Source organism: Arachis ipaensis, chromosome B03, assembly GCF_000816755.2.
Source record: "Arachis ipaensis cultivar K30076 chromosome B03, Araip1.1, whole genome shotgun sequence".
NCBI lineage: Eukaryota > Viridiplantae > Streptophyta > Magnoliopsida > Fabales > Fabaceae > Arachis > Arachis ipaensis.
In genome coordinates this window covers 67,612,069-67,625,505 of record NC_029787.2, presented here as the reverse complement: position 1 = coordinate 67,625,505, position 13,437 = coordinate 67,612,069, and the positions used below count along the sequence as shown (strand labels likewise).

Here is a 13,437-nt window from a genome sequence, read left to right as displayed (position 1 = left end):
TCCCATAGAAGGCAGGAGTAGGTGCAGTAAAGTCACCAAGCACCTTCCTTGCATTGTTGGCATTGTTGTTTTCGGCTGCCATGGCTTCTTCTTCTTTGAAAAGCTCTGTTAGGCCCTCTGGAGAGAGTTGTGCTTTAGCTTCTCTTAGCTTTCTCTTCAAGGTCCTTTCAGGTTCAGGATCAGCTTGAACAAGTATGCCTTTATCTTTGCTCCAACTCATATGAAAGAGAAGAGAACAAGAAAGTAGGGAATTCTCTATGTCACAGTATAGAGATTCCTTGAGGTGTCAGAGGAAAAGAAGAATAGAAGGAGGAGGTAGATAGAAGAGAATTCGAACTTATCAAGAGGGATAGAGTTCGAATTGCACCTTGAGGAGGAGTGTTAGTCCCTTAAATAGAAGGATGTGAGAAGAGGGGAAGAATTTTCGAAAATATATTAAAAAGATTTTGAAATAATAAAAAGAAATTTGAAAATTTGATTGATATTTTCAAAAATTAAGATTGGGAAAGAAATTAAGTGATTTTTGAAAAAGATTTTGAAATTAGAAATAAAAAAGATATGATTGAGAGTTAATTTTGAAAAAGATGTGATTGAAAAGATATGATTGAGAAGATATGATTGAAAATCAATTTTTTAAAAAAGAAAGTTTTAAAATTAAAGTTGATTACTTGACTAACAAGAAATTAAAAGATATGATTCTTAAAATTTAAAATTTGATCCTTTTTTAATAAGCAAGTAACAACTTGAAAATTTTGAAGTAAATCATTAATAGTAGCAAGGATTTTTGAAAATAATAAAAAAATGGAAAGAAATTGATTTTGAAGAGATATGATTGAAAAGATATGATTTGAAAAAGATTTGATTTTGAAAAATTATGAAAATTTGAAAAAGATTTGAATTAAAAACAAAATCTTCCCTCTAGTGTCATTCTGGCATTAAACACCCAGAATGGCATCCATTCTGGCGTTTAACGCCCAAAATCCTACCTTTTTGGGCATTAAATGCCCAGCCAGGTACCCTGGCTGGCATTTAAACACCATTTTTCCTTCTTCACTGGGCGTTTTGAACCCCCAGCTTTTTCTGTATAATTCCTCTGCTGAATGTTATGAATCTTCAATTCTTTGTGTTATTGACTTGAAAAGACATAGTTTTGAAATTTTTTTTGAATTTTTCAATGATGAGAAACAATCAAAATACAACTAATCTTAGCAAACTCAAATCAAACAAACAATGCATGCAGGACACCAAACTTAAAAATTTTCATATAAGAGACACTAACAAATTGAGAATGCATATGAGAAACAACAAAACACACAAAATAAGAGAAATTAAAGATCAGAGCACTGAAATCATCAAGAACAACTTGAAGATCAATGAAGAACAAAATGCATATATTCGAAAAATGCAAGAAGAATAAAGAGATGCAATTGACACCAAACTTAAAAATTGATACTATACAGCAGGACATTACATTCAGCAGCTAAATTGATGAGAATCAATCAGCTTTTGTGATGATAAGTACATCACCTTGAAACTCTAGAATTCATTCTTAAAAATTCTGAAAAATAAAAAAAAAGTACGTAATCTAAGAAACAAGATGAACCGTTAGTTGTCCAAACTCGAACAATTCCCGGCAACAGTGCCAAAAACTTGGTGCACAAAATTGTGATCATCAACAATGGCGCCAAAGAACTTGGAGCTCTCAAACGTGAATCACACTTTGTCACAATTTCGCACAACTAACCAGCAAGTGCACTGGGTCGTCCAAGTAATACCTTACATGAGTAAGAGTCGATCCCACGGAGACTCTCGGCTTGAAGCAAGCTATGGTCATCTTGTAAATGTCAGTCAGGCGGATTCAAATGGTTATGGAGAATGAATAATTAAAAAATGAATAAAACATAAAATAAGATAAAGATAGAGATACTTATGTAATTCATTGGTAGGAATTTCAGATAAGCGTATGAAGATGCTTTGTTCCTCTTGAACCTCTGCTTTCCTATTGCCTTCTTCCAATCATTCATACTCCTTTCCATGGCAAGCTTTATGTTGGGCATCACCATTGTCAATGGCTACTTCCCGTCTTCTCAGTGAAAATGTTCTACGCACGCTGTCACTGCACGGCTAATCATCTGTCGGTTCTCGATCATGTTGGAATAGAATCCATTGATCCTTTTGCGTCTGTCACACGCCCAACAATCGCGAGTTTGAAGCTCGTCACAGTCATCCCTTCCCAGATCCTACTCAGAATACCACAGACAAGGTTTAGACATTCCGAATCTCAGGAATGGCCGCCAATAATTCTAGCCTATACCACGAAGGTTCCAATCTTAGATTAGAAACCCAAGAGATACACATTCAAGCTTATTTGCATGTAAAACGGAAGTGGTTGTCAGGCACGCATTCATAGGTGAGAATGGTGATGAGTGTCACATAATCATCACATTCATCATGTTCTTGGGTGCGAATGAATATCTTGGAGAAGAAATAGACTTGAGTTGAATAGAAAAACAATAGTACTTGTATTAATTCATGAAGAATAGCAGAGCTCCACACCTTAATCTATGGTGTGTAGAAACTCCACCGTTTGAAAATACAAAAGTGATAATGGTGTAAGCATGGCCGAATGGCCAGCCTCCAAGGTCTAGGGACTAAACGTCCAAAGATGAAAATACAATAGCAAAAGGTCCTATTTATAGAAAACTATTAGCCTAGGGTTACAGAAATGAGTAATTAATGCATAAATCTTCTTCCGGGCCCACTTGGTGTGTGCTTGGGCTGAGCATTGGAGCTTTCATGTGTAAAGACTTTTCTTTAGTTAAACGCTAGCTTTTGTGCCAGTTTGGGCTGAGCATACTTTGCCAGTTCTGGCGTTTTGACGCCAGAATTCTTAAGCTGACTTGGAACGCCGGTTTGGGCCATCAAATCTTGAGCAAAGTATGGACTATTATATTTGCTGGAAATCCCAGGATGTCTACTTTCCAACGCAATTGAGAGCACGCCAATTGGGCTTCTGTAGCCCCAGAAAATCCACTTTGAGTGCAGGGAGGTCAGAATCCAATAGCATCTGCAGTCCTTTTTCAGCCTCTGAATCAGTTTTTTGCTCAGGTCCCTCAATTTCAGCCAGAAAATACCTGAAATCACAGAAAAATACACAAACTCATAGTAAAGTCCAGAAGAGTGATTTTTATTTAAAAACTAATAAAAACATAATAAAAACTAACTAAAATATACTAAAAATATTCTAAAAACAATGCCAATAACCGTATAAATTATCCGCTCATCATTCCTCATTATGGAACTCCTTAGAGGCCAGTGGACGTCCATTGAGGTCTTCCTCACTGGAAATCACTGCCTTTCCCTCCTCTACAGGTTCGGCCATGTTGGACGTGTAGATGGCCTTGCACTCTCTCTTTGGATTCTCTTCTATATTACTTGGGAGAGTACTAGGAGGGAGTTCAGTAACTCTTTTACTCAGCTGACCCACCTGTGCCTCCAAATTTCTAATGGAGGACCTTGCTTTAGTCATGAAACTGAGAGTGGTCTTAGATAGATCAGAGACTACAGTTGCTAAGTCAGAGTGGCTCTGCTTAGAATTATCTGTCTGTTGCTGAGAAGATGATGGAAAAGGTTTGCTATTGCCAAACCTGTTTCTTCCACCATTATTATTGAAGCCTTGATTAGGCTTTTGTTGATCCTTCCATGAGAGATTAGGATGATTCCTCCATGAAGGATTGTAAGTGGTTCTATAGGAATCTCCCATGTAATTCACTTCTTCCATTCCAGGATTCTCAGGGTCATAGGCTTCTCCTTCAGAGGAGGCTTCCTTAGTACTGCCGGATGCAGCTTGCATTCCAGTCAGACTCTGAGATATCATTTTGACTTGCTGAGTCAATATTTTATTCTGACCCAATATGGCATTCAGAGTATCAATATCTAGAACTCCTTTCTTCTGAGTTGTCCCATTATTCACAAGATTTCTTTCAGAAGTGTACATGAACTGATTATTTGCAACCATTTTAATGAGTTCCTGGGCTTCTTCAGGCGTCTTCTTCAGATGAAGAGATCCACCAGCAGAGTTGTCTAACGACATCTTGGATAATTCAGACAGACCATCATAGAATATACATATGATGCTCCATTCTGAAAGCATGCCAAAAGGACACCTTCTGATCAATTGCTTATATCTTTCCCAAGCTTCATAGAGGGATTCATCTTCCTTTTGTCTGAAGGTCTGGACCTCCACTCTAAGCTTGCTCAACTTTTGAGGTGGAAAGAATTTGGCCAAGAAAGCATTGACCAACTTTTCCCAAGAGTTCAGGCTTTCTTTAGGTTGTGAGTCCAACCATGTCCTAGCTCTGTCTCTTACAGCAAAAGGGAAAAGTATAAGTCTGTAGACCTCAGGATTAACCCCATGGGTCTTAACAGTGTCACAGATTTGCAAGAATTCAGCTAAAAACTGATGAGGATCTTCCAATGGAAGTCCATAAAACTTGCAATTCTGCTGCATTAGAGAAACTAATTGAGGCTTAAGCTCAAAGTTGTTTGCTCCAATTGCAGGAATTGAGATGCTCCTTCCATAGAAGTCAGAAGAGGGTGCTATAAAGTCACCAAGCATCTTCCTTGCATCTCCACCATTGTTGTTATTTTTAGCTACCATGTCTTCTTCTTTTTCGAAAATTTCTGTCAGGTCCTCTTCAGAGTGTTGTGCTTTAGCTTCTCTTAGCTTCCTCTTTAGAGTCCTTTTAGGTTCAGGATCAGCTTCAACAAGAATGTTCTTATCCTTGTTCCTGCTCATATGAAAAAGAAGAGAACAGAGAAAGAAGAGGAATCCTCTATGTCACAATATAGAGATTCTTTTATGTGAGTAGAAGAAGAGAAGAATAGAAGAATCATGTATAGAGAAGAGATGAAGAATTGGAACACAGAGAGGGAGAGAGTGTTCGAATTATAAGAAGAGAAGTGTTAGTAAATAAATAAAATAAATAGAAAGAGATGAGAGAGAGAGAGAGTTTTCGAAAAAAATTAAAAAGAAAAGAAAAATATTTTTATTTTTATTTTAATTATTAGTTAAAATTTGAAATTATTAAAAGGAATAAAATAAAATTAAAAATTAAAATAATTAGTTAATTAAAAGGAATTTTGAAAAAGTGGTGAGGAGTTTTCGAAAATTAGAGAGAGAAAAGTAGTTAGGTAGTTTTGAAAAAGATAAGAATTAGTAAACCAAGCAAAAAGTCAAATAGTTGATTGAAAAAGATTTGAAAATCAATTTTGAAAAGATAAGAAGTTAGAAAAGATTTTGAGATTAAGTTTTGAAAAAGATATGATTGAAATTTATTTTAAAAAAAGATTTGAAAAGGAAATAAAAAAGATTTGATTTTGAAAATTAAAGTTGATTACTTGACTAACAAGAAACTAAAAGATATGATTCTAGAATTTAAAGATTGATCCTTTCTTAATAGGCAAGTAACAACTTGAAAATTTTTTGAATCAAAACATTAATTGTTAGCATTAATTTCGAAAATATAAAAATAAAAATAAGAAAAAGATTTTGAAAATCAATTTTTTTAAAATTTTTGAAAATAAAATTAAAATGAAAAAGATTTTATTTTTGAAAAAGATTTGAAAAGATAAAATTTTTAAATTGAAATTTTGACTTGACTAATAAGAAACAACTAAATTTTAAAAATTTTTGACTAAGTCAATCCAAAATTTTGAAATTTATGAGTGAAATAAGGGAAAGATATATTTTTGATTTTTTGAATTTTTATGAGGAGAGAGAAAAATACAAAAATGACACAAGACATAAAAATTATGAATCAAAACAAGAAAAATATGCAAGAACACCTTGAATATCAAGATGAACACCGAGAACACTTTGAATGTCAAGATGAACACCAAGAACTTATTTTTTAAAAATTTTTAAGAAAAGAAAGACATGCAAGACACCAAACTTAGAAATTTTTAATGTTGAGACACTAACAAATTGAAAATGCATATGAAAAGCAACAACAAACACAAAACAAGAAAATCACAAGATCAAACAAAGACAATCATCAAGAACAACTTGAAGATCATGAAGAACACCATGCATGAGTTTTCAAAAATTTTAAGAAAAATTAAAAAGATGCAATTGACACCAAACTTAAAATTTGACACTAGACTCAAACAAAAAACACAAAATATTTTTGGTTTTATGATTTTATTAATTTTTTTGGTATTTTTTGAAAATTAATTAGGAAAAGAAAATAAAGAGATACAAAATTTTAAATAAGAATTCCAGGAATCATGCAATGTTAGTCTAAAGCTTCGGTCCAAAAATTTAGACATGGCTTAATAGCCAGCCAAGCTTTATGTGAAAGCGTCGGTCCAAAAGATTAGACATGGCCAAATGGTCAGCCAAGCTTCAGCAGAGCATTACATACAATAACCAAATTGATGGGAATCAAAAGGCTTCTGCAATGATAAGTGGAAGCCTCGGTCCAAAAGATTAGACATGGCTTGACAGCCAGCCGGGCTTCAACAGATCATAATGAAACTCTAGAATTCATTCTTTAAAAATTCTGAAGAACAAGATAAAATATATAAAAAAAATTTTTTGAATTTTTCGAAAATAAAAATGAAATAAAATTACCTAATCTAAGAAACAAGATGAACCGTCAGTTGTCCAACCTCGAACAATCCCCGGCAACGGCGCCAAAAATGTGGTGCACGAAATTGTGATTCACACTTTTCACAACTCCGATGCAACTAACCAGCAAGTGCACTGGGTTGTCCAAGTAATAAACCTTACGTGAGTAAGGGTCGATCCCACGGAGACTGTCGGCTTAAAGCAAGCTATGGTCATTTTGTAAATCTTAGTCAGGCGGATTCAAATGGTTTTGAGGTTTTGATAATTAAAAGATAAATAAAACATAAAATAAGATAGAGGTACTTATGTAATTCACTGGTGGGAATTTCAGATAAGCGTATGGAGATGCTTTGTTGCTTCTGAACCTCTGCTTTCCTGTTGCCTTCTTCTAACCATGCGTTACCTCCTTCCATGGCAAGCTGTATGATCCTCTCGGATGAAAACAAATCGATGTACGATATCTGTACGGCTAATCAACTGTCGAATTTCTCATCTCTGATGAAAAATACCATGTACAGCTACCACACGGCTAATCATCTGTCGGTTCCCACTAGCGTCGGAATAGGACCATTGTCCTTTTGCACACTGTCACTGCGCCCAACATTCGCAAGTTTGAAGCTCGTCACAGTCATCCCTTCCCAGATCCTACTCGGAATACCACTGACAAGGTTTAGACTTTCCGGATCTAAGGAATACTGCCAATGGTTCTAGCCTATACCACAAAGGTTCTAATCTCAGATTCAGATGCTCCGTTGTCAGGAGAGGCAATGTGAATCCTTGATTAGAGACCTAAGAGAATATACTCTGGCTGTCATCCAATGACTACGTTGAACATCATGTAGACCGCTTGTGGTTGTCAGGCACGCGGATCTTGGCTAAGCGAGTAATGAAGATAGTGGGTGATTGTCACAGGTCACCCCTTCATTCTGACTTAACTGAATTAAGAACAAGAGTATATCTTGGAGAAGAAGTAGGCGTGAATTGAAGGAAAAACAATAGTACTTGCATTAATTCATGAAGAACAGCAGAGCTCCACACCTTAATCTATGGGGTGTAGAAACTCCACCGTAGAAAATACATAAGTGAAAAGAGGGTTAGGCATGGCCGAATGGCCAGCCTCCCATGGAGGTCTCTAAAAGTATGATAGATTACCAAGATAGATGATAAATAAGTCTCTAAAAGTAGTTTTTATACTAAACTAGTAACCTAGGGTTTACAGAAAATGAGTAACTAAGTGCAGATAGTGCAGAAATCCACTTTCGGGGCCCACTTGGTGTGTGCTTGGGCTGAGCATTGAAACTTTTTCGTGCTTAGGATGTTCCTGGAGTTAAACACCAGCTTTGGTGCCAGTTTGGGCGTTTAACTCCAATTCTGGTGCCAGTTTGGGCATTTTACACCAGAAATTTTAGGCTGACTTTGAATGCCAGTTTGGGCCATCCAATATCGAGAAAAGTATGGACTATTATATATTGCTGGAAATCCCAAGATGTCTACCTTCCAACGCAATTGAAAGCGTGCCAATTGGGCTTCTGTAGCTCCAGAAAATTCACTTCGAGTGCAAGGAGGTCAGAATCCAACAGCATCTGCAGTCCTTTTTCAGCCTCTAAATCAGATTTTTGCTCAGGTCCCTCAATTTCAGCCACAAAATACCTAAAATTACAGAAAAACACACAAACTCATAGTAAAGTCCAGAAATGTGATTTTTAATAAAAACTAATAAAAATATAATAAAAACTAACTAAAACATACTAAAAACTATGTAAAATAATGCCAAAAAGGGTATAAATTATCCGCTCATCAACCACCAAAACCACTATCCCACTAACAAAAATGCATATAGAAAACCACAAAACAATCCTCCCCCATCCACCTTCTATCCACAACACAACCCCCCAAATAACCACAATAACTTTCATCAACCATAAACATCCCGCACTCAACCATAACCGCATCAAGAAGCCCAAAGAATCTCCAACTTGAAAATGATGATGGAGAAATTAATGTAGAATCAAGAAATGACCAACAAGAATTATGAAGCTTCAATGAGGAATCTAAAAAGGCAAATTGGGCAATTGTCTAAGCAGCCAGCTGAAAGACCAAGCAACATATTCCCAAGTGATGGGTCCTAACCCCAAGGAAGAATGCAAGGCAATACAACTAAGGAGTAAGAAGACATTAGAGAATGACAAAGATGACAGCAAGAAAGAAGTAGAGGTTGACAAGAATAACAATGAGGATTCCAAGAAGAGGGATGAGCCACAAACTTCACTGAAGGGCAAGAAAGTATTAGAAGAACAACCACAAGAGCAAAGAAAGGAGGTGAAGCCATATGTTCCTCGTCTACCATACCCTCAGAGACTGCACAAAGAGATCAAGGACCAACAATTCCCCAAATTCTTGGAGATTTTCAAGAAGCTAGAGATCAACCTTCCACTTGCTGAGGCATTAGAACAAATGCCCCTCTATGCAAAATTCCTCAAGGAGCTCATCAATAAGAAAAGAAGTTGGAATGAAAAGGAAACCGTGATCCTGACCCAGGAATGTAGTGCTGTGATTCAAAGGGGCATTCCACCAAAACTTAAGGAACCAGGGAGTTTCCTCATATCATGCACCATAGGCAACACAGTATTAGAAAGAGCTCTCTGTGACCTGGGTGCTAGCATCAATCTAATGCCACTATCCATGATGAAGAAGTTGGCAATAGATGAAGTTAAACTTACGAGAATGTCACTTCAAATGGCTAGTAAATCACTCAAGATACCTAATGGAGTTGTGAAAAACTTATTGGTGAAGGTTGGAGAATTCATCTTTCCTACTGACTTTGTAATCTTAGACATGGAAGAAGAGGGACAAAACTCAATTATCTTGGGGCGACCCTTCTTAGCCACAGCAAGAGCCATCATTGATGTAGAGAAATGTGAAATGGTTCTCAGGGTGCATAACGAGCAAATGATCATCGATGTCTTTAAAGCAATGTAATATCCCCTGAGAAAGAAAATCATATGAGGGTGGAAATAATAGAAGACTTGGTGAAGGAAGTGATTGAAACAAGCAGTCATAAAGAACAAGAGGAAGAAATAGAAGAGGATCAAGATGAAGATGACATAAAGGAACAAGTAACTGAAAATTCTCTTGAAGGAAAGACAGAGGAGGTGCCAAAGCAAGAACTGAAGCCTCTCCCTCCTCATCTCAAATATGCATTCCTTGGTGGAAATGGCACCCTTCTAGTGATCATCAATTCCTCCTTGAGTACGCAAGATGAAGCAAAGTTGATTGAAGTGTTGAAAATTCACAAAACCGCTTTAGGATGGACAATTGATGACATCAAGGGTATAAACCCTGCTATTTGCTTGCATAAAATCCTGCTAGAGGAGGACTCAAGACCAGTGGTACAACCTCAAAGGAGGCTTAATCTAACCATGAAAGAGGTAGTTCAAAAGGAGGTGATGAAGTTATGGAATGCTGGAATTATATACCCAATTTCTGACAGCCCTTAGGTGAGTCCAGTTCAGGTGGTACCAAAGAAGGGAGGCATGACTGTCATCTTCAATGAGAGGAATGAGCTCATCCCTACAAAGATAGTGACTGGGTGGAGAATGTGCATTGATTATAGAAGGTTAAATGATGCCACAAGGAATGACCACTTTCCTCTCCCCTTCATTGATCAGATGCTAGAAAGATTGGCTGGCCATGCTTACTATTGCTTCTTGGATGGGTATTCTATACAATCAGATAGTGGTAGATCCCAAGGACCAAGAAAAGACTTCCTTCACTTGTCCTTTCGGAGTCTTTGCCTACCGGAGGATGCCTTTTGGGTTGTGCAACGCCCCAGTAACCTTTCAAAGGTGTATGCTCTCCATATTTTATGACATGGTAGAAAATTTTTTAGCAGTTTTTATGGATGATTTTTCGGCTTTTGGTAATTATTTCGACACTTGCTTGCATAATCTAACCCTTGTCTTGAAAAGATGCCAAGAAACAAACTTAGTCTTGAACTGGAAAAAGTGTCATTTTATGGTACCAGAAGGTATTGTTCCTAGGCATAAGGTTTCAAGCAAGGGTATAGAAGTTGACCAGGCTCAGATAGAGATCATAGAAAAGCTTCCTATACCAGTCAATGTGAAAGCAGTGAGAAGTTTCCTTGGACATGCTGGGTTTTACAGGAGATTCATCAAAGATTTCTCAAACATAGCTAAACCACTAAGCAATTTGCTAGTGGTTGACAATCCTTTTATCTTTGATAATAACTGCAAGCATGCTTTTGAAACCTTGAAAACCAAACTCACCACAGCACCAATCATCACACCTCCAGAATGGGGACTTCCTTTTGAACTCATGTGTGATGTAAGTAATGATGCGATTGGTGCTGTATTAGGACAAAGGAAAGACAAATTGTATCATGTCATATACTATGCAAGTAAGGAGTTGAATGAGGCAAAGAAAAACTACACTACCACAGAAAAAGAACTCTTGGCAATTGTATATGCATTTGATAAATTCAGACAATACTTGATTGGTTCAAAAGTTGTAGTATATACTGACCATGCTGCTCTCAAGTTTCTCATGTCTAAACAGGATGCAAAGCCAAGGCTCATTAGGTAGGTGTTGTTGCTACAAGAGTTTGACATTGAAATAAGGGATAGGAAAGGAATTGAGAACCAAGTTACAGACTATTTGTTAAGGTTACCACAAGAGTTCAACCAAGATGCACCACAACCAGTGAATGAGAAGTTCCCAGATGAACATCTCTTCCAAGTCCAACAAGCACCTTGGTTTGCTGATATTGCAAACTACAAGGTGGGAAGAAGGATTCCCCAAGATTTCACCAGGAAACAAGTGAAGAAGTTACACAATGAAGCCAAGAAATTCTTGTAGGATGAACTCTTTTTATTTAAGAGATGTCCAGATGGAATGATCAAAAGGTGTGTTCCTGAAAGTGAAATGAGAAACATCCTGTGGCACTACCATAGTTTAGGTTATGGTGGAAACTTTGGTGCCGAAAGAACAGCTGCTAAAGTGCTTCAGAGTGGCTTCTATTGGCCATCCATATTCAAAGATGCTAGGGAATTCGTGAACCAGTGTAATGAATGCCAAAGAGCAGGAGGGCTAACAAAGAGGAATGAAATGCCTCAGAACTTCATCTTGGAAATATAACTATTTGACCTCTGGGGGCATAAATTTCATGGGACTTTTTTCCTCCATCGTATTCATTCAAATACATATTGGTAGCAGTAGAATATGTTTCCAAATGGGTGGAAGCCATAGCAATAACCACATGTGATGCACAAATTATTCTCTAGTTTCTCAAGAAGCACATTTTCACCAGATATGGAGTACCTAGAGGTCTTATTAATGATGGTGGCAGCCACTTTTGTAACAAATAGATGGATAAGTTACTACACAAATATGGGATAAATCATAAGGTGGCCACACTATACCATCCTCAAACTAATGGCCAGGCTGAATTGGCAAATAGAGAGCTAAAGAGAATCCTAGAGAAGATGGTTGGGGTTACAAGAAAAGATTGGGCAAGGAAGTTGGATGATGCCCTTTGGGCATATAGAACTGCATTCAAAACCCCAATTAGGAGGTCATCATCTCAGCTGATTTATGGAAAGTCCTGCCACCTCTCTGTGGAGCTTGAACACAAGGCTTTTTGGGCTACTAAGCTTCTCAATCTTGACTCTCAAGCAGTAGGAGAGAAAAGACTGTTGCAACTCAATGAATTGGATGAGTTCAGACTGGAAGCCTATGAGAATGCGAAGATATACCAGGAGAGGGCCAAAGATGGCATGACAAGAAAATCGCAAAAAGAGATTTTGAACCAGGGCAGCAAGTGTTATTGTATAATTCCAGGCTCAAGACTTTTCCTGGTAAGCTCAAGTCCAAATCAACTTGACCTTATCTGGTGACCAAGGTCTTTCCACATGGAAATCTTGAACTATTGAATGAAGCTACAAAAGATACATTCACAGTAAATGCTCACAGAGTGAAACACTACCTGGGAGGATCCTAGAACAAGGAGGAGAGCATTCATGAGCTGAGTTGAACAAGAATGAAGTTTGTCAAGCTAATGACGATAAAGAAGCGCTTGTTGGGAGGCAACCCAACCAGAGGTAACTTTCTTAGGATTTTTCTCTTACTGCTTCAATAAGAAAGTTAAGTAGATTTCCCTATTTTGCAAGGAGTTAAGTTTGGTGTTACACACCAAAGTAAGGCCACGAGTAAACAACTCAAGGGTGAAGGTGAGGTGCTAAGTTTGGTGTTCCACCATACATCTTATTGAAACATACCACAACCTGCCAAATGTCATAACTGGCCATTAACTTCAAATGAGCAGGGAAATTTCTTGGCATCTAATTTCTAATTTATAGTTTGTTTTTTTTAGTAAAAGCATGTTTCTTGCATGTATTCACTCTAATGCATACAGAAGTAAGCAAAGAACTAAGTTTGCTGTTCACACACCAACTTAAGTTCAGAAAATTGCAAGCATACATGCATGCTAACTATCTCTCAAGTGCTTGGGGAACAAGCAACTTCCAACATCTTTGCAGAAAGTAATTTCATCTCTTGGAGGAGCTATGCATCATCATCCAAGAAAATTAAGAAAAATACAAAAGCAATGGAGAATGATGACAAGGAGAAAGCAAGAAGAGACCAAGAGGTTGTATTGTTAATTAAGAGTTTCTGGCTTGAAGTGCTTTAATTGGAAGTATAAGTGTACCCCAGATGATTAGTTTACATTTGTTTAAATCATTTACATTCTGTTTTCTTTCTTTTATTGTCATTTTGGCTTGTTAGCTTAA

The 13,437-nt window shown here is 37.1% G+C and overlaps 1 protein-coding gene across 1 annotated transcript; it reads left to right on the top strand.

The window, feature by feature from the left end:
• LOC107633215 lies at positions 12,133 to 12,543 on the top strand. Its single transcript, XM_016336855.1, has one exon. The coding sequence runs from the start codon at positions 12,133 to 12,135 to the stop codon at positions 12,541 to 12,543; it is 411 nt and encodes a 136-aa protein (XP_016192341.1).